The sequence below is a fragment of the Eublepharis macularius genome, chromosome 14, assembly GCF_028583425.1.
Source record: "Eublepharis macularius isolate TG4126 chromosome 14, MPM_Emac_v1.0, whole genome shotgun sequence".
Lineage (NCBI taxonomy): Eukaryota > Metazoa > Chordata > Lepidosauria > Squamata > Eublepharidae > Eublepharis > Eublepharis macularius.
In genome coordinates, this window is record NC_072803.1 from 31,368,642 (window position 1) to 31,390,460 (window position 21,819).

The 21,819-nt window shown below is 43.8% G+C and overlaps 1 protein-coding gene across 2 annotated transcripts in view; it reads left to right on the top strand.

Moving 5' to 3' along the window:
* The window catches only part of BIN3 (bridging integrator 3), a 114,932-nt gene that overhangs the window by 90,737 nt on the left and 2,376 nt on the right, over positions 1–21,819 (top strand). For both annotated transcript variants that reach the window (XM_054998206.1, XM_054998207.1), the window contains 2 exons: positions 7,950–8,091; positions 10,107–10,241. In XM_054998206.1, the coding sequence (XP_054854181.1) occupies positions 7,950–8,091; positions 10,107–10,241 (277 nt within the window). The remainder of the gene's footprint in view (positions 1–7,949; positions 8,092–10,106; positions 10,242–21,819) is intronic.

Here is a 21,819-nt window from a genome sequence, read left to right on the forward strand (position 1 = left end):
TATACGACTCTTGAGATTCACAAGAGTCAGACTCTGCAAAGAAGTTGTTCTCCGTTTAAACTAATCACTTGCTGCTAACATTAAGGTTATTACATTTTCATGTTGTTTATTTATTTGCCTTCAACCATCAGTGTTAGCACCCCATTTTTTTTTCAGTGAAAATTGGGTTTTTTAAATGCGTTGAAGTCTGCTTTCTGTTGTTGTCACCGTGCTTAAATTTAACAGTTGGGGAAGGCGATTTCTGTCTAATCCTCATCCTTGGCAAACTTGCCCGCTACCATCTCGAGTATGTCGATGGCATCTCCAAGGCATCTGGAGAATCGCTACTGATAATTTCAACATGAGGTGATACAACCACGTAGTGGATTTCAGTTCATATTAGCGTTGTTCAGTTAATTCTAATGCATTGGACTGAAGTCTTGTGAGTTGTTGGGGGTGGGGGTGGGGGGTTGTGATTAATTGCAAATGCACCTCCAGATGGAGAGCAAACATACAGCTCCCCCAGGTTTTCTATAGAGAACGAGTGATGTGTTTTGCCACCTGGTGAAATATTATCTTATGGTGAGTTCTGTTTTTTAAAAAGATGTAAATTCACTTTGTCTCTGCCAACACTTTACTCATGATATCTGTTTAGGAAGCCATGAATGGCAAAGTGGGTGACTTGCTGTTTGGAAACGCTTGTTTTCATATACCTTTCCTGTTAGTACTTAGCACAGTATGAGCTTTTTCACTGAACTGGGTCTAGATTTTTAACTGGGAAATGAAAGTGGCCTTGACTAGTGTGGTGTAGGGGAGACCCAGGTTCAAATTGCTGGTCTGCCATGCAGCTCCCTGGGTGACCTTTCAGCATTACCTCTCAGACTAGCACGGGGGAGGGGAGAACCACGTTTACTACGTACACATCCTTGGAAAAAAGATGGGGCATCAGTCTTTGTCCTGAAGTATGTATGAAATAAAATAACAGTCTGCTTAACTACAGGAGTTGCCCGGCTGACTGATATCCCACAGTACGGATCCTTGTAAATTCAGCATTGTTTAAACAAGTATTAAACGTAGCAACCCGCTGCTTTTATACATGCTGTGTCCATGGGCTACTGCCCAGGACTCCCTGCACCGCTTGTTTCTTGTAGTGTCCCTATTGGAAGTGCCAGTCAGCGACTGCTTATTTTAACCTGAGCCTCCCTCACAGCAGAATTTAGCCAGTATTGCCAGATAACTGTGAGCCATTTACTTCAGTTTGATTCGTTTTGTTCAGTTAACTCTAAAGTAGTTGAGTTGAATCATGTGGTGATTGATACATGCTACATTAGTAACTATGGAGTGGCAAGCTATACATCCCCCTCCCCAATTTTTCTTTTTTGCTTTGATCGGTTGTGTTTTATGATTTTATGGCTGCTCTAGAGAGGTGGCATATAAATTCCCTAAATAAATTCAGAAAATTCAGAAAATGCTGTTGTGGTATATTGAGAGCTATTTGGAGGGAAGTCAGAGACATAAATGGAATAACTTTTCAGAGCTGCTGCACAGGCTCCATAATACAAAAAAGGTTAATAGGAGCCAAATAAAATGCCTTTGCAAGGGCTGCTCTTTGTCAGCCCCCAACTAGTGGTATGCAATCTGGATCCGGAAATCTGGATCTAGACCCCTGGATAAATCCAGGTAAATCTGGGCAATGTGGCTTCAGGCTCTGTCTGGCTCCTTTCTGGGCTTCTCCCACTTTTTTTTCGAAAAAAGGAGGAAGAGAGAGGGAGGCAGGGAGGCAGGAGTGAGTGACCAATTCGTAGAGGAGCTCTCCTTGTCTGCCTGGCTTCTACGAGAGACACTGGTTCAGTTGGGCTAAGTTGCAACAGTGTCCCTTGCTTCAGATTGGTTTGGGTGAATTCTCTGTTTTTATATGATTCTCTGGTTTGATGTTGGCCCCCTTGATTCACTTTGGTTCTTGTGGGAATCCATCCATTCCCTTCTAGAACTTGATTCTGTTGGGCTTCCTCATGCATTTGGGAGTATGCCTTTGGCCACTGGCAACCTTAGCCCTGCGTGTTTCTGCCCGAGAGCCTGCTTGGAAATATTTGCCCCATAGGAAACAATGAAGAGTGATTGGGGGCACTTTCTTCAGCTGCCCATATAATTGGACCCTGGGGTCCAATTTTCCTGAAACTTGGTTGGTCTTTAGAGGACAGTCAGGTGTAGGTTACTTGCAAATTTGGTGAAGTTTGCTTGAAAATGCCACCCCAACCCCCTGATAGCCTGCAGATAGTTTTCCCCATAGGGAATAATGGCCAAATAAATCTAGGATTCTCTGATCTCTCTTAAACAGTTCAGATAATCTTTTCCAGATTTCAGGAATCCTGGATTTTTTTGAGATTCCTGAAACCTGGTTCTGGATTTCCCAGATTTTTGAGGGGTACACACCCCTAAACCACTAGCTGCTCGCAACCCAAAAGGAGCTGCTACCCCATGCCTTAGGAGCAGATTGTCCAGAGGTTTTGAAATTAGTGTAAGACCAGATTGGATAGGAGTACTTTGACAGTCTTTAAGGAGTGGAATTTTTCTAATTTGAAACATCTTGCCAGAAGATACGTATGCAGTAGTAGAGGGGCTCTTTTGTGTTATTTGTATATTGTGGTTTTAGCTTGTAGTTTGCTTTTAGTTTTGTAAGCTGTTTGTAAGTCCTGCTTTGAAAGTGAAAAGCAAAATAAAAATATTTAAAGAAATAAATTTTGAACTCCACTGTATGGTGTTTTTTAACCTAGAAAGAGGGCTTCGACAACTTGATTCTTCCCCTGGGCTTTCCCGCTTGTGGAGTACATTGAGTTCCCTCTGTCTCTAGCCCTCTTTATCGGGATTGACACTGTATGTAAACATGATTCCTCCCAAGCCCATGAAGCAGTTTGTTTCGAGAGTTTTTTGGTAGCCAGCAGTGGTGGGAGGCACTCTGTGGGTTTTTTGTCTTATTTAAATACAATGACAAACTTTCTCTGCCACCTGCGATGAACAACAGATCTCACAGGTGTAGCCAGCATGCAATACAGATGTGTCCATCAGCACAGAAAAGGGCATCCTGGGAAAAGATTTGCTCACTGCTGCCTCTTGCATACAGTGTATGGCAATGGTTGCTTTCAATACAGCTGTTGATCCACCCCACATTATTTTAAGAAATGAGGTGGCAGCAGAAGCAGAGGCCACCTCTCCCCAGTCCTTAGAGCAGAGCTGGGTGTTGTCGTTTTGTAGACCCGGAGGTAGCTAAGGAGTTGCTGAGTCTGAAACACAATCCAGAGCTAGAAGAGCAGTCAGTGTCAAAGATCCAGCAGCTAGTGAGCTCAGTGGTGAGGGCTGGGAGCTTTGCTTGCTCTCACTGCATCCCCTTCTGAAAATGGCCTTCTAGTCAGAATAGCAGCTAACCAAAGTTGCAGATTGTCCATGGCTGATTGTCTTTTCAAACCCTAGTTTCAGTAAGGTAGTAAATTCATGTCTGGCCTGCACCATTTCAGATTTGGGACTCACATGATGGAATGCACCTCCATATCCCGCCCCCCTTCCAAAAACCTGCATGTAGAAAAATAACATATCAGAGAGAAGGCTAGGCTTGAACTCTTCTTACTGACATGCTCTGGTGTATGAAGGAGCCAGCTCAGGCCAAACACAAGCTGCCTTCTCTGAGATATAGTCTGTATTAATTGCAAAGTTTTATTCACACATGTTGTTCAGCACACAATAGAAAAGGCACTGGAGGGCCTGTCTTTATATTCAGCAGGACATCTACTGCCTTAGAAGCCTCCAGCTTCGGTGGCATCATTAGAATTGTGTGGTTAGTCCTTCACATCAAAGCCACGATTATTGTTGAGGCTGTAAGTTGTCTACAGTATGAAGGTCTAAGTATAGAAGCTAATGTCAATGGCTCTTATTTTTAAATAATACTGCACTACCCTTCCTGCTGTTATGTCTTTCGTACAGGCTATTACAGGTGTGCAGGTTTTATAGATTAAAATTTATGGCACAGCAGCCTCTGAAATATCTTTGAGCATAATACAGTGTGCCAGCAAAAAGGCAAGCAGTGGGAGGGGAGGGGGGAATCTACTGGCACAATGGTTTCATGTACTTAGATCTCTCATTATAAGGAAGCACTTTAGAGCCTTGGGAATAGTCACAGTTACGATTTAAACTATTTAACTATACAACCAGAGCTCTATATTTCCTAGGCAATGACAGATTCCACAAGGAGGGCTTCATGCAAATGGATCCATTCCTGTTTTAGCCGCTCTGCATGGGCCAGAGGATTCTGGGATTCTGAACAGGATTATCACTCAGGCCCTTCCATTTTTAATGCCTTGAAGCTTTTGCTCTCTGTGCTGTGGAACTGGTAGCTGCTTACCTTGTTGTTTCCTATCATGTAGTGGTGGGTGGGACCCAGAGATCATTCTTTGCCTATGAAGCTGCATCTACCTCTATTCATATCTGTAGTATAGAAGCCCAGAGTGAGCTAAAAACAAGAGTAGGACGGAATAGAATGACGAGGAGTCATTTGCTAAAAGTCTTTGCCATTTGTGTGAAATATTCAGTTCTAAACTTTTGCCTCAAGAAGATTTAGCACTGAAAGATGTGGACACTGGTGGCTAGCGCTCCAGTTCAGAGAGGCAGTATTAGAATACAGATTCTGAATCTACACAACTTCTTCCTTAAACATCAATAAAATAATAGATTATTAACCCCAGGGAATTGTAGCAATTGCATCCTCTTTCCATTGCCGGCACAGAAAACTGTGCACCAACTTCATACACAGTTACTCTAGGTTCTTACAGCCTTCTGTGCTTGTATAAGATTTTCTTCTGTTTTGTTAGGTGATATTAAAAATAAAAGAAAGTGCCACTTGACTGCTTCCCAAGATTGACTGCTTTTTCAATTGATGTTCCTTCCCATTGAGATGACTAGGAAGAGAGGCAAAAGGTTTCCTTTGTGAGTCTGGCAGTTAATTCCTTTGGAGTCCAGTCTATTATTACCAGGCATATTTGTCTATTAATTTGATTTCCCCCAAAAAAAATACATTTAAGCAAAAACAGGTTTCAGATCTGCAAAATGTGACTGTGTGGCTGAAAGAAACATGAGGGCCCTGAGGGGCAGGTGGAAACAACTACTTTTAACTAGTTTTGTGTGAAACTGGCAATTTTAAAGTTATTCGACACCTGTTAAAAGACATTGCTGAAGCTAACAAGAGAGTGTAATTTTGTTCTCTGCTAGTACCATTCCTTAGCAAGCAATTGAGGCAGCTTTCAAAACTTTGGATTTTATCTGGATATCTTCTATTTTTCAAATATATCATTCTACTTCCTGAGCATTTGGATGGGGTACTAAAAATTAATTTGGATGTAAGTTTGGTTCTCTTATTTCTTTTTTAAAGATGTAAATGAGTCACAGCTAAAGCCTGAACAAACTGCAGGCCAAGTTATCTGCAGAGTAAGGCCCCATAATGTGTATTTGGTGCAGGTTGCGGGAGAGGGGGACACAGCTTGTGAAACAGCCCTGAGGGTCTAGTGGACATCTGAGCGATCCTGTCTGTGTACATCACGGCATTTGCAGATTTGTTTAGTGACATCTTTCTAGGGAAACCAGACCTCGGATGACTGTTTGTTAAAAATATAAAATACCTCCATCAAACAGCATATGGGTAATAACATACTTTGTAAACTACTCTGAGTGGGTGTTAAGATGTCCTGTAGGGCGGTATATAAATCGAATGTTGTTACCATTGTTGTTGTTGATGTGAAAGATGTGTAAAATTGTGCATGGGATGGAGAAGGTAGATAGAGAGAGCTTTTTCTCCCTTCTCATAATACTAGAGCTCCAGGGCACACAATGAAGTTGATAGCCAACAAGTGCAGGACAGACAAATGGAAGTACTTCATTATTCAACAGATAAACTGTGGAATCCATTGCCCGTGGAGCTAGTGATGACCACAAGTACAGATAGCTTTAAAAGGAGGTTAGACGGATTTATGGAGGATTCGTTCATCAAAGGCTACTAGCCATGGTGACTTAAGAGAGCCTCCTCATATAGAGGCTGCAAACCTCTGAGTGCCGGTGCTGGGAGGCAGCATTGGGAAAGCCTTGGCATCTGTGTCCTGTTTTTGGGCCCTCCAGAGGAACTGGTTGGCCAGTGTATGAAACAAGATGCTGGACTGGATGGACCACTAGTCTGATCCAGCAAGGCTGCTCTTCCTTCCTTATGTCTGTGGTGTTTCATCTGTGGTGGCTGATTCATTCATATGAGTCACTCCCTAGATACTGCTGTCACTAAGTGAAGAATTTGCTTGTGTGGGTCAGACAAGAGTCTATATAGCATGCCAGCTTATACATAGCATAGGACTATACTACTGCACACTATTACTGTTGTTTATTGTGCCATGTCAGATTGCTTATGTTTTGTTTCAGCTGTGTATCAGATTTCTACTTGTGCCCAGATTTCTGCAGTCCATACCCTACTGGGTTGTTCGTTGAATGTTCCAGCTCTTGATTGTATTGAATTACACAGTGTAGTCCTCCTTGACTCCCCACGAGAAAGGCGGACTATAAATAACATAAATAAAATAAAAATAAAACAGGATCAATGCAGGGTCAGTAGGATGTGTTTTAAGAAGCAGCAATTTGTTTTGCTTCATTTATAGTCCACGTCTTGCTGAGACCCAAAGCAGATTACACAATTAAAGAACAAAGCAATAAAAACCAGTATAATATGTACAAAAATGCATTAAAACTGGATTACACTAGAAAACACAAAAATGATGGTATAAAGCATACCATAAACAGTGCAATAAAGCTAGATTACAAAACTAAAGAAAAGTTCAGTAAAAACAGTATAATACATACAATAAACAATGCAATGAAAATTGCCTAAATGTTTGCCCACAGACATTAAAGCTCTTACCAATATACACAGAAAAAGAGAGAGGGGTTTCTTACTGGAGCGGGAAGAGGATCCAGGTGCACCAGATGCACCTCATTCATCACCTCCTGCAGTTGTGCTTCAGGGGCTTCTTGGGAAATGGGCAGCTTGTTGGAGAGACCATTCTAAAAGTATGAGTCTTTCCACACTAATATTTAGGGTGTCAGGAATCACATTCCCAATTAACACTTCAGTTTGTATTTGGGATGGAACTTAATATCATATGCATTTATTTATATTGTTTATAATAATATAAATAAATCTCACTGGGACACACGGTGGGACTGGGACACAAGGTGGATTATACAGAGTAAGTCAATACAGCCAACAGGATGAGACATTCAATAAACAATGCAATAGGATATGTATTATAGAAATCTGGAATCAGCTAGCAATCTAAAATAGAACTGACATGAAACTTGAGTATTAACATGAGACATTAAATGATGCAGAAAATTACATAGTAGGGTCTGACTTACGACAAGAGGCAGCATGAACTGTGCACAGTAATACAGAACATAGTCCCTAACCATTTTTCCAGGTAGGTTTTCGAAAGCATTCTGTATGGTACAACCAAAGCTTTTGTGGTGGAACATAGGGGGAGAGGCGGTCCTGTAGATATGAGGGACCAAGGTGACCAACAGAATGCTAAGAATCTCTTAGCTGCTCTGAATTCAGTTGATGTTTCTTACAGCAGCATCATGGAATAGCCTCACAGTTTCATAATGGAGAGGAGAGTTTTTCAGACTGGATTGATCCAGGGATGCCTGGTTTTTGTATTTTGAGATTGTAGCGCTCATCATGGGGTTTGCCCAACTCTTCAGATCACTGAAAAACCCACGCTGCCTCTGAAAGCAAGCCAAGGAAAGACACGTGCACCTGCCCTTACTGTGCAAAGCATTCCATTGCTCAACTGTTGATGTTCTTAGTGGAGAGTTGAGCTAAGTATGGTGAGGAGACTGTTCATCATATAGGGCTGTGACAGGTTTGTGCTTTCCTTATCCCCGTGTAGGTTCAGTGGTGTCTTCCCTAGCCTGAACATGGCAGTGAAGCGGCGTGAACAAGCTCTGCAGGATTACAAGCGTCTGCAATCCAAGGTGGAGAAGTACGAAGAAAAGGAGAAGACAGGACCCATCCTGGCCAAGCTGCACCAGGTTGGTGCCGAGCTCAGAAAGGAAGGGCATACTGAGTAGTGTGGCTGTCACAGGGGAATTACAGGTGGCTCAGGCCCTGGGTAATATTTTGGGGCTTCTGTGATATTATTTCTCAAAAGTGCAAGGACTTCTTGAAAGACAATGCAAAGGAGCCTTTGGCAGAGAATCCATCCCTAAAGAGCAGGGATCAGTTCAACATATATCCAGGACTCCTCTGCCATTGTATCCTATGCCAGCTTATTGTATACAAGCTAGATTCTTCACACGCTAGCTCTTCATAATGAAGTAGCAATCAAGGCTTTTAAAAACTGTGTGTGTCCATTAGATGGCCAGTTCCCATTTGTGCCTTAATTTCAGTAGTTTTTCTCTAACCTGGTAAAATTAGGTATGATTGTGCCACTGGGGGTACCACTTGGTGTTTGTGACACCTGCCCGCCAGACTGATTCCTCATCTGTCATTAGTTAAAATGTTCACTGATTTGCCCACCCCCTCCCTCTCACATATTTCCTTCTTTACCTTCCCTTCCACTGCAGTGCCTCTTGTTCCTTCCCATGTTTTGGTTTTAAAATATCACTGGGTCACTCCTGTGTCTGTAAACATGCTTCAAGTGTGTGTAACAGGTTTTGAGCCATAGGCCTATGCCATAGAATGCCTTCCCAATTTTTATAGGGTTTGTTGTGTTAAATAATCCCACAAGGTTCTTTCAGACCCAACAGGACTGCTCCTGTGTTTTAGAACAGTAATATTGAACGATGCCAGGAATCACTTCTGAAAGAGTGAGGTTATGGCTGCAATAATAAAGCCACTCAAGAGTCCTCCCACTAAGATGCTGTTCAGTGGAACTACCTGACAATAAGTGTATTAATAAGTTCTGTCACAAAGGGCTACTTCACAAGTTATTTAACAGTTGTGTTTGCTGCAGCTGCATTGCCACAACTTGCAGTAAACAGGGGAAGTTCAAACCCGTGTAACTAAACATGGATTGGGGAGCCATGGCCAGTCCCTGAATGGTTTTAAGGACACGTACCTCTTCTTCATATTTGGTACATTTACTTTGGTAGTGTCCTTGGCGGATGTGGTTGCTGCATAGAATGTGAAGTAGCTCTCAATCCAATGGTGTGAACCTGCTGTTTGCTTGCAGCCCCTAAGAGATTGACTTAGCAGAATCAGAGGGTGCGCATTGTGTTGAACAATTACCATATCAACATTAACAAGAGAGAATTCAGGTTTATTAGTAAGACACTTGGATTGCTTCTTGTGTATGCAAAAACCAATGCATGTGAAACAATGAGCTTTTTTGTCCTTATGGCTAAGCAGGAGGGATTTTTCCCCTTGATAAATTGATAATAGAGTTGAGTAAAAAAAAGAAGTGGGAGAGACATTTTCATCAGCTTTGAATGGCACATAGAAACACTTTCAGCCATTTTTCAGACATTACTATGAAGGTTGAAAGTAATCTGTACGTGAACCAATGCCCTGAATAGGCTTCATTTCCACTCACATTCCTCTTTGGACTGACCTTCTGGTCAGTCTAGGAAGAAGCAGTGCCCTTCTAAATCAGGTTTATTTGCCTGCCTTGACATTGGTATGTGGCTAAATCTTACTGGTTCAATAGCATTACGAGTTGATAGTGATCGATACATGATTCCTGATTGGATGTGAGAAGAACTAACCAAGAGAAAAGGTGATACTGAAGCTACAACAGATCTAGCCAACAAACAAGATAAGAAAAAAGAACCATCTCAGCTGTAGGGGATTTGGAGGGGAGATATTTCAGGGCCCCAGAAATGCTGCTTTTGCTCCGAAAATAGGTAGACCTATAATGTCGACTAGGATGGGTCTCTCCTCTGTAACTGCCTCTAAATGTCTCTAAGGGCTACTTCTTATCCTAGGGATAAAGAGGCCATGTTATACTAGGAACTGAGTTCAAAAAGAAGTCTTCTCCTAGCATGACTTTCAAAGATGATCTGGAGGTAGTAGTAATTTGTGATATTTTCTTTTCACCTTCTCCCAGGCACGGGAAGAACTAAGGCCAGTGAAAGAAGATTTTGAGGCCAAGAACAAGCAACTTTTGGAAGAGATGCCCAAATTTTACAGCAGTCGGATTGACTACTTTAAGCCAAGCTTTGAGTCTTTGATACGGGCTCAGGTACAACTATTTCTTGTTTATCTTCCTTTCTTCTTCTTTATTAGAAGTTGGGTTTTTTCCCAATCTGCATTGTAGCAGCCTGAATAGCTCAGACTAGCTTGAGCGCAAAAGCTAAACAGAGTTGGATCAGGTTAGTTCTTGGATGGGAGACCACCAACAAAGACCTGGGTTGCTTTGCAGTGGATGGCAATGGCAAACCACCTGTGCTCATCACTTTCCTTGAAAACCACATGAGAGGTTGCCATGTTGAATGTTACTTAAGCTGGTCAGAATTGAGCATTGCCTCTGCCAGAATCCTCCTCATTGCAAGGGCTGTGCAGGACTTTCTCATAGGAAGACTGGGGGTCAGGATGGGGTGTCCAGTAGAAAGTTTGTGTGCATCGGTCTATTGTCAACAGAGCAGCAGGTGTGTCATTGATGGTTTTCAGCTGACCATTCTAAAGAGAGAGCTGGTTAGTTTAAATGGAAGTAAAGTTACTGCCAGCTTAGGTTAGGCTGGTAGGGTTAGTGGTTAAAGTATTGGGCGTAGGCCAGGAAAGCTGGGCTCAAATCCCCACCAGTCACATTCTTGACTTAACTGACCTCACAGGGCAGTTGTGAAGATAAAAGGGGCGGGAGAGGGCACACGTATTGCACTCTTGGAGTCCCTTGGCAGAAGTGCAGGATACAAATTTAATCAGTTAATTGTCTTTTGGTCTCCATAGTTCTCAAGCTGTACTGAGAGAGGTGAACAGCATTTGCTGGAGGAGACACGGGGTTTTCTCTGCCACTTGTTCCTAGCTTAATTTTGTGTGTTGGATCAAAAGGTGGAGTTTGGGCTTCTGTTGGAGCCCCAAGGGAGTCACTGATGGAATGTAGCTGCACTGGCTTGTTTGCTTCTAGCACTGCCTCTAATTGCACTATAGGCTGAGCTTAGGGTTTGTGGGGAGTATTAAGTACAGCAATAAGCAAGAGGTCTGGATTTCTGCAAGCAAGGAAGCCCACTTTATTTATGTAGGTTGTCAACATTTGAATAAAGTTTTTATACAACTGGTGGGTTTTCCTGTACAGAACTTGAAATTTTGTGTTGGGATTTGGGCAGCAGAAGGAGAGGTGTGATGGATAGCATGGGAGACTGGTACACTCTCCTTGAGGCTTGGCCATATTTTTGAGGATTGAAAAGAAACCGAGTACTTTCTCACAAGTTTGATTTTTTAAAAACAAAAGACTGAGGTTTCTTGCTGTTTAGAACACAGCTTGACTAAGAACAATTCATAGCATGCCATCAGATTCCGTGTCATGTGGTTGGTCAGAAATGTGGACCTTTTGCAGGTGGGAGCAGGCTAACAGGAGAAACAGCGTGCCCAAGAAAATTACCTTGAGCCAGGAGTAGAGCCTGGCAAAACTCTAAACCACATTACCTTCTTGGAGGCCTGCTTAAATAAAGAACTGTACGTAATCTCCCCTTATACTAGCCTGCCACCGGAACCCGCCTCTGTCCGATCATCCTTTCCCCTCTTTGAGATCAGAATGGGAATGAGCTCATGTCCAGAAGCACGCGAGTTGTAAATGAACTGAACGCCACCCCCAGCTGGCTCATTCATCCAGCCACTATTCTTTTCAGGGCCTCTTTCCGTCCGCGTCTTGTTAAGTTTATTCAGTGTAGTTGGGGTATTGTGTTACTCAGTGGAATATCTGATTCCGTGTGCATCGCTTTTAAAACTAGAAGCTGCTTTCCAGACTGCAGCCCTTATGAGGGAGGGGCATGTGAGGCTGACAAGCAGGCAGATGTATCGGTTCTCTGAATGAAGCTCCAAGTGGTGGCATAGTAGTGGCATCTGCAGCTGCTTTTATCCCGTCCATTATCAGCTGCATGATTCAGGGGGCTTCTGTGCCTCTTGGATTTTGGATACCTTTGCAAGAGCAATGCATAGTCCTCGGCCAAAGGGACGCATGAAGCATTAAAGGGATTGTTCTGGTTTGAGTGCCAGACCTGCATCTCCCCCCCTTCCCCCCCCCCCCCGGCAGATCGTGTTGAGTGAATTTGTGTGAAGTTTTCCCATGGTTCTTTTGTGCCCTGATTTCTAGAGGAACATGGTCATGCTCTTCGTTGTGGAGCAGAGAGGGACCTATTCTGATAGCGAGCAGTTCCGGTATAAAGGTCCAAAACTCCCTGTCAAGTGGGCTGCTTTCTCCTGCTCTTTGAGTGACAACCTGAATCAAAGCAGCCTAATAGGACTGATTGCCTCTGACTGTACTGGACTCCATTTCTGTGCCATTAGCAGCAGCCTGACCTAGAGGAATAAAGCATATGAAGATTTCCCCTCAACACTCATCTCCATGGCAGGAAAGCAGCAGTTTAACTTTTCTGCATGCCAGGCAACGGCTGAAGGAACCGGAGCAAGCCCTGCTTAAAATCACCAAGTGAGTGGCCCTAGCCAAGCCATTGGCTGCATTCAGAGTTCACAAACAAATCAGGGTTTGAACAGGATGAGAATCAACCTGAAATTCCTGGGGCTCATCACATACTCTCTTCTTTCTTCTCTTGTGGGATGGACAGGACTGAAGACTTCCGGGTTTAGAACTAACTACAACTTGTCTTGCAATTGGTTTCTTCAGCAAATTAGCTGTTTGTTTCTGACCTGCAAGCCATGATTCTGAATTGGAGTTTAACCATGTTTTGTCAAAATTTGTTAATGATATTTTTTTGAGCTCTGCAGTTTGTTAAAAGTTCTCAGTCTGGGTTTTGCAGTTTTGTTATAAGCCAGGAAGTCTTCAGTCTGCGAGCTGTATACAAGGGGAGGAGACTTCTGAGGTATGTTCTAGAACCAAACAATAATTTGAATGAAGCAGTATCTCTTGGCATTAGTGCCCCCCCACCATCTGCCAAATGGCCTATTTTATAGGGGTGATATAGGGATTACTGATAAAAAGCATTAAAGTATATTGAGCATTTAGGGAAAATAACTTCCAAAATACTGTCAGCAATTTAGCCCCTGACCTGTATAGACAGTCTAGCCCAGTCTCATCAGATCTCAGGAGCTAAGCAGGGTCAGCCCTTATTAGTACTTGGATGGGAGACCATCAAGGAAGTCTAGGGGGAAAGGAAGAACATCTTTTCTTACTTGCTTTCTGTGTTAGATACGACAGTTGAGCCAACTGGCTCCAAAAGAGCTGATTAGTAACTATCTCCAAAAGAGCTGATTAGTAAATGTCTCCAGATTAATAAAGCTGAGAATTTTCTGTTGAGGCCTCACTGGTGTTTATAAATAACCAGGAAGGGTGGTTTAGTGTCATAATTGCGTGAGATCGTCAAAATGTTCCTCTCACTTGCAGTGGTTATATAATTATTGCTAATGATTGCATAACTCTTGTTATTGGCTAAGATGCTCCCAGGCATCATTCTGAGTGCCTAGAATTGTTTACCCACCTCTGAAAATGGTGGTAGGAAAAGCACCAACCGGGTGCAAGTCCAGCTAGGCTGAAAGAAGCAATTCTGCTTCACCTGGCACTCCACCAAACTGGTTAGAAGACTCTGGGTAAGCTCTTTCCATGCAGCTCCTGAAGGTCCCACTCACATGGATTCAGCCACGTAGTAAACAAAACAGTTCCTTTTTTTCCTGTGTTCACTCAAAATTCCTCCCACTTTGTGTTGCATAAATATCAGAGGCAAAGAGACTACTGCTAAATATCATTGACATGGAAGATGAGGTTTTTAAGTACAGTAAGGCGGTGGTTCTGTGCACCCTTTCCTGTGTTTGTCCCATTGAGCCCTGTGGAGCTTACTTCCAAGAAGACACGAAAGCGTGAAAGTGGGGTCCAATAACTTAACTCTCACTAGCTTTTTTCACATTCAACAACCTTCCAGTGAGAGATTATATCTTGTACTTTACCCTCATTCTTGTATTGTGTGTAGGAGGCTACAACCAAGTCAGATTGCTCCTCATCCTCTGTCAAAAAGAGGGAGAGAAGCGTGACAGTTTAGTGACTGTTGCTCCCAGTCTATAAGGGGTGATCCCTCTGACTTTACCAAGGGTTATGAGAAAGTACGGCAGAAGTGAGCTCTGGAGTATCTTGGCATGACTTCCCTGAACTTGATCTTGAGAGGAGAAACCTGCTCCTGTACTTGCTCTGGCAAAAAAAAGAGACATTCCCAAATAACCACCGCGTAACCTTTTGCTTCTGTCCATGTAAATGGAACTACAATTCTTCCTGCGGAAAATCCTTAAGGTCTGGTTACTCGGCTTCCCTTGTTCTGGGGGCTGAAGTATCATCCTAGCCAGCATTTGTATGATACAGCTTGCCCCCAGGTGAATGCAGTGTTCCAAGGCTAAATATTTCTGCCCACCCACAAGCTTCATCTGAATTGATGGAGTCAAGTATTTCCCCCTGTCGTAGACTTTGAAGTTCCCACACTTAAGATAAAAGGGAGAGGGTTTGTACTCCCTTGTTGATGGGAGGCTTGAGGAAAACACTCCCTTCCCTCCTTGTTCTCTGGCTAGAAAACCTGATTGCTGTCTTCTTCTAAATCTTTAAGATGTCTTAAGTTGGAATGAGGCAGAGAGGGAGGGAACAAAGAGTGCAACTGCACAATATACGTGCCTTCTGAAAATGTCTGAAGTCCATTTTTAGAAGGTTTTGCAGCTCTTGGGAATAGGCTTCATTTGTAAGAATCTACTAGCAAAAGAAGCTTCTTAGAGTATCTTCGCCAAGTCATTTTAATATCTCGCACCATACTGGGTGTAAGCCTAGAAACTGGGTATCAAGAATTGAGTTGGCGTGAGTTGCTCTGTTTTTTGAGATTTTACTGTGCTATGTGCACAACGTTTTATCACTGGATTCCCTCTGGGGAGGGGCTGTGACGGGGCACATATATTGCTGAGCTATATGGACCTGAGGTCTGGCTCAATATAGAGTAGCTTCATATGTTCATATATATTCTGTGCCAAACTTAAAGGGGCATTATAACTTCCAGGGCCACAGATATGATACAGGCACAAACGCATTCCACTTTTGAAGTGTATCATAAACAGTAAATGGTTCACACAGAAGTTTATGTAGAATAGAAATCTGGAGTCATCTTAACCAATGCAAAGAATCCTTTTTAATTTTGCAAATCTTATGATTGGAAAAATAAGTCGTTTGACTTCAGTCTGGTATGATTGCTTCTTTCTCCCATCCTTGTGCCCTGAAGTCTATTTCCATGTTTTACCTTCATCTCTTTTCTTACTACAGTATTGCTGATTGAAACGGGGGAGGGGGGCATAGAAAGCCCAAAATTAAACATTCTAAACTCTCCCAAAACTCAAACAATGAGTTGGAATAAAGCATATCTGCAAAATATGCAGATTTACATAATTTATTCTGCAGAAAATCTGTGCTGCATGTAATTAGCACATTAATGGCCTTTCTTTCAAAGTGCAAAGCTTTGCTTTTTGATACCCAGACCCCCCCCCCATATTTTTTCCATTTCTTTTCACTTGCTGTTTTTAAGATATTTTGTTTTAAAAAATGTATACAACTGGGAAAGAAGCATCATAATTGCATAATTTGGTATTAATTGCCACACTCCTATTTTATTATTTGTTTTTGTGGCATAGGATCAATGTCTTTTTGTCACACAAAAATTAAGGATTTTAATGCAGCAACCTAAACGTTTGTATGTATGTTGGGTTTTGCTGGGTAAGTGCCTTGGCTGCAAATTAACATTAACTAGGAATGTAGACCTGAGACACATTGGCTGATCTATGGGGTGTTTTATTTTGTTTTATCATTTAGGGGCCATTAAAGTTCCTGTAAATCTTCCTCCCTAGTGTGAGGATGCACACTCTTTGGAGTGTGGCGCCCTCAAGTGGAGTGTTTTGGTTACTCCTTCTAATTTTGATCTTCCCATCTCCCCACCCCTAGTGGATATAGAACGTAACCTTATTGTTCAAAAAGGTACTACTGAATGAATGGGGAATTTCATCCTGTTTGCTTCTGCCGGGTCTGGAGCTTCTCTTTTGATGAAGTGGTGTTAACAGTGTGGGCCTGCTCCCAGAAGTGGGGTGCAAACTGTATAGAGCTCCAGTGCTGAGACACTAGAGACCTGTTGGAGGAAGGACACTCATTGCTTCCTACATTGAGGTGGGCTGCTGCAGTGAATTTGATAAACAGATTTCTCTTGGAGAAAAGGCAAAGGCAAGTAGCATGAAGTTTAATAAACAACCCCCCCCCCCCCCCGAGAAAAAAACACTCAGAAAAGAGAAAAAACTCAGAGCAAACATCTGCCTCTAAACAAGAAATGTTTGGGATATGTTGTGCAGTGATTTTCTAGTAAGGCCAAAAAAAATCCCATGCACATGCTAATAAAAACAGAACATAGCCTCTCTCACTCATGCCCAACTGCAGTGATCAGAAACTGTGCTTTTTCTAGCTAGCAGCTTGTGCTGGAGAACTTGCTGAGGGATTGTGGTCCATGGCTGCGTTTTGTCTGTCCGGTACTCTGCTACTTTGAATGGTACCTACATCCACCATGTGAGATGGCTGCTTTGTATTGCGCTGTAGGGGGACTACACCAGAGTTTTAGGCCCATTGTTCACAAAGTGAGCAAGTCCTTCTCTGTGCAGTGCTATCAGTTCCTCTTTCCACCGATTGTTGGCCATCCCTTGATCTGCAGCAGGGACCGGGTGTACACATTTTCCCAAAGTTATGCTTACTGCCTCCGAGTCTACAATTGCCTCTTCTGAGCCTTTTGGTTGGCCCTTAGAGAGAGGTGAGAGTTGTCTGTTGGATCTCCTGTTATTATTTTTGATTAGGGTGGGAAGAGTTCCGGCACGCCCTCCGACATTCTCTTGCAGTGGGGCACTCTCTCTAAATTTAGCCTGGTGCAGACTGTCCATCAGACCAGAGCAGCGTTTGGTTCTTCACAGAAATCACCACACGATGATGCTGTATTGGAGTCGGGAGCTGGCTCTCTCTGTGGCTGTTTTTCTCAAAGTTGTATCTGCTCCAGATCTGAGTAGGCAAATGATGACAGGATTGTGGCGAGTCATAATTCTGCGAAAGGGGCATGTACACATCCCCCCTGCAGTCTGTGTTGCCCAAGATGCCCAGCCAGAAATACTAACTCTGGTGCTGCCCTTCCCCCTCGATTGATTGGGTATTCTCTTCCAGAGGGGAATCATGGCAGGAGGTTTCTACTGATGCAAGAGGCTGGTTGTGGACATTCCTCCTCCTTTCTGGGAATTTCATAGCAGAGGTGGAAGAGCACCAGCAATTTTGATCAGGAGCTGCTGCAAGTGTACAATTGGGGAGCCTTCTGCAATATTTAGACCAGGGCTGGATAAACTGCCCACTGGAAAAAAATTAAATTCATCAAAAATTCTATAGCCTGAAAAATACAAGATGTTGAGGAAATATGTATGCTTTCTATACTTTGCACAATTCATTCTGTGATGTTTAGGTTGTTTTGCATGAAGTCTGGATTTGCTAGGCAAAGGAGGAGCAATAATGCTCCTTCAAATACTGGAAACCTTATTTAGCACTATGGCTGCTGAGATTTTTGGTAGACATTACTCACATACTTTTTAAGCATATCCATAAGAACTTGAAACTTGGTTTCTTTGCCTTGATTTAGGTTCACCCTGTAAAGCGTGCTCATACTTGGCAGCTTTGTCTCAAAGACTGGGCTTGTTCCTTTATAGGGTAAAGTTTCGATCACAGTTTGTAGTTTAGTTGCAGAAGGCACAATGCTTCTCAATGCAAGCATGCAGCAGTAGTGTGTTGGGGGGGGATGTCTCTGGAAAGCCCCAAGAGAATCCTTTACACAAGTATGCACACAAGCCATGGCAGGTAAAGGGAACTGTTTACACACCAACTGCATGGTGTTCAATACACTTGAAATGCAGATGTCCAGTCCCTTGCCATTCTGAGGAACGGGGGCTGGGGAAAGCTTAGACCTACCATTTTGCATTATATTCTGGCACACTGCTCTGTACATGGGGATGTAAGGGAAGAAACCAAGCCTCTGAACCCTGTTGGGATCCCTTTGTATACCAGCATGCCCTTAGCTAAGGATCTTTGTCTCCAGCAGCAGTCTTCATGGGGGCAGTAAAAGGGGCATATGTGCAGATTAGGTCAAGGTTTCTCTCTAGGCTTGTAGAAGAGGATTATTTTGTAAACTGGTGGGGAGGGGGGGAATAGCCCACTTCCTGACTTGACCAAGATGAAACATATTTGTTGAGAACAGCCATGAGTCAAGTTGCTGCTGGGACAGTGGGGCTTCACGGGTCTTGGCCATGAAAACCGTGAAGAGCTTACTGTGTTCTGGAAGTGGGGCAGACTTCACCGTAGTTTCTCTCTTGCTCACCACTCTTCCCTCCAAGTTTAACATGCATGGAGAGGTCTGTGTGTGATCCTCAGGCTTGTTCCCATGCATTTACTGCCTGAGGAGACAGCCAGCTCTGGGGTAAGAGCACAAACCAGTCCTAGATAATCACATTATCAGGAAGCACTATGGTGCTGGCAGGAGGATGCTTATATGTATGCTCTGTTGGGGCGGGGGGGGGGGGAGCTGTGCTTTTGGAAACACAGGAGGGGTCTATTGGAAGGAGGGACGCTGGTATTCACTAATGGGGCAGCAAGTATGTGAGAGGATGGTGCTCCCCCCCTTGTTCCTTAGAGCTGAGCAGCTTAATAGCACAACAGGGAGCCCTGCCCACTCAGCCCCCGGTGATTTGGCTCTTCCTATTTTGGTGGTTCTGCTGTTGCTGATTTGATTTCATTAGTCATTGTATAAACCAGAAGTCCTGCTGAATCACCAGAAAGCACAGCTCCATTACCTGCTGATGAGAAAGGAAAGCAATGCTATGGATCTCAGTACTTCGATCTCCCTGGGACCCCATGAGCCCCACTCCGGCTGTTAATTCATTAGCTTAAGGAAGGAGGGTGGGGCACAAAGGGCGCCTGTTGTCATTTAGGTGTTCCCATGCACAGCAACCTCTCCCCTTATTTCTCTCAAGATAAAAACGCCCGGTGCATGGTGAGGGTGAGGGGGAGAGGCTGTCTCCATGGAGATGGTGCATATATCTGTTACCAGCACTACTTGCTGTTGCTTAATCGAGTGAGAGCTGTTTGGCTGGGGGCTGCTCTAGCAGCGTAGCTGAGACACCCAGCAAACTGGAGTCCCCAGGATGGGTTAATAACATTCTTTGCCCTCTGCTACATAAAGCAGTGAAAGAGATACAGATTTCTTGGACTAGTGAGCCTCTCAGCCAGCTTGAACTTCACGTGTTGCTCTTAGGAAAGAGGGAGGAAAAACTCCGTGCAGGAGTTTGGTAGTGGCCTTCAACAAGGGTCCTTAGCACGGCTCAAAGCTCAGCAGCAAGGCCAGAATCTTTCTTCTCAAGTTGATTGGACGCACAGTCCCCTTTTCTGTAAGATTACAGCATAAAATGTTAAGGGTTAAAAGGGGAGGGAAGTGTAGGGCAGATTTGCCTGACTCTTGAAGCTGAGGAAGAGGGCAACAGGATCTGCCAGTGGAAAAGAGGCCAGCCTACAGGAGATGCCTCTTCCACTGAGAAACAGACTCGTCTAGCCTTGACCTCTGCTTGGGGATTTGTGATCCTCTTCCTCCTTCAAAGAAAGCCCCAAAGTATCGTCGCACACAAGATGGGCCTGAACAGGGGACCTACCTGTGGCCTTCCCGCTTCCAGCCTCTCCCTTACTAACCCTGATTGGAATGCCTACGCCATGGGTCTCTAACAGGCAGCTCACGAGCTTCTGTTAGCTTGCCAGCTGCTACAGAATAATTTGTGCATTCCTCTAAAAGACCCAGGAAAATATCTTGTCTAGGCTTTTTTTAAAAAAAATATTTCATAGGCTTTTTCTCTGCTGATAACTCCATTTCTAGCGCTCTGCCTAGTCCTGGTTCTAGAACAGAACAAAACATGGTAATGTAGGGGGGAAAGCAGAAAGTAGCTTGGGAAATTTTTATGATGTGGAAGTAGCTAAAGAAATTAGTGCCCTGAACCAAAGCTCAATGTGAACTGAAAATGGAGGAGAGGGGAGAGAGTACTTGCACAGCATTTTCCCTTCATCCTCCAAACTAGTGGAAAAAGTACATCAGGACCCTCTATAATCAAGGGGGTGGTGGAGGAAGGGAGGGGTCCCAAAAGCCTTCTAGCCCAACCCAGACTTCAGATGCAGCTTTTTAAAAGGGCAGTATTGCCTCTCAGGTAGATTTAATAGTCATGGGCAACAGAAGAATGAACTACTCAAGCTGGAAATTAAAATGGAGACAAGAACTGGTAGGGAGTTGTGTTCATCTAGCTGGGAAGACCTTAGTTGACATTTTTCTGATTTAACGATCGTTTCAGTCATCTTATTTGCCAAATGATAGCTGGTAATTTTTTAAAAAGCAAAGCTCCTTGTAGATAGGAGCAGCCATCCAACATGCAGCCTCTCGCATAATGAATACAGGGCAAGGGCAGCATTGATGGAAAAGCTGGAATTTGGAACTTCCTTATGGAGCTTACTCCATCAGCTCATGTTGCTATGGTGATCTGTGAAAGGGACTGTAGCAGCAAGGCCAGCAGTATGGTCTAGTGGGCTGTGCACAAGGTGTAAGGCAGGCAGCACTCTCAAGCTGTGAAATCCTCCTCTTCCTAACTGGCTGGTGGTGACCTTGAGGGGAAGGCACACAGCCCTTTGACCACCCATGTATAACATGAGGATAATAATAGCCACCTTGTGGGGGCGTGGGGAGGATTAGCCAGCATTTGTGAAAATCCCATCAATGCTTCACTGCCTATGAAATGGTTCCAAGGAAGAAAGTATTAATCTAGGCCTGCTTGCCTCTGTCTTCCTTCCTCTCCTCACCCCCACCCTTTAAAAGTAGCTTGTTGCACTCTTACAGCAAGAGAGCAGGAACTGCCACCCTCCCCGCAAAGGTCAGAGTTCACAACTCTCTCCTGCTGCCTCCTCTGCACTGTTCCAGACGGCTGTGTAGGTTGGGGGTTTTGTCACTGCCTGATCACGACCAACCCAGTCAACCGATTCCCTTCAGATGTGGAGAGGCAAGCGTGGGAGCTGGGCTCCACCTGGGGTCTGCCTCCTCCTCCGCCTCCAACTAGGAGAACTGCACTGATACACAAGCATTCTGTTGCAGCTTCTCTTATTTTTCCCTAAACCCTTTCTGGATGTCTCCCAACTGGTATGTGCTTTCCAGGAGCTGTTTTGTTTTCATACAAGACAGGTGTCTGGGAAAGAGTTTCTGCCATACTCTTGTTCTCTCACTCTTGCAGACACCTCTCTTCTGTACTTGGACCAACTTTGCAAGCTGATGACTTACCTTTTAACTGGTTGGAAAGTTGCAACTTGGTACCTACTTTCAATATTTCCATCTCTTGATATGGCAGCTTGTGGTGTAAGCTAATAATAGTGTGGAGGCAGTTTGGTCCCTCTTTGTACAGGCTGGATCTTGTTTCCACCCCTTGAATGGATCCTTTTTTATTGCCCAGACCCACGTTGCTGCTGTAGGCCTGTACATGCTGCATTTTCCATGGCACAAGTTAAGTTTGTGTAGATCCCCCCTCACTCACACCAACATTGAATTGGT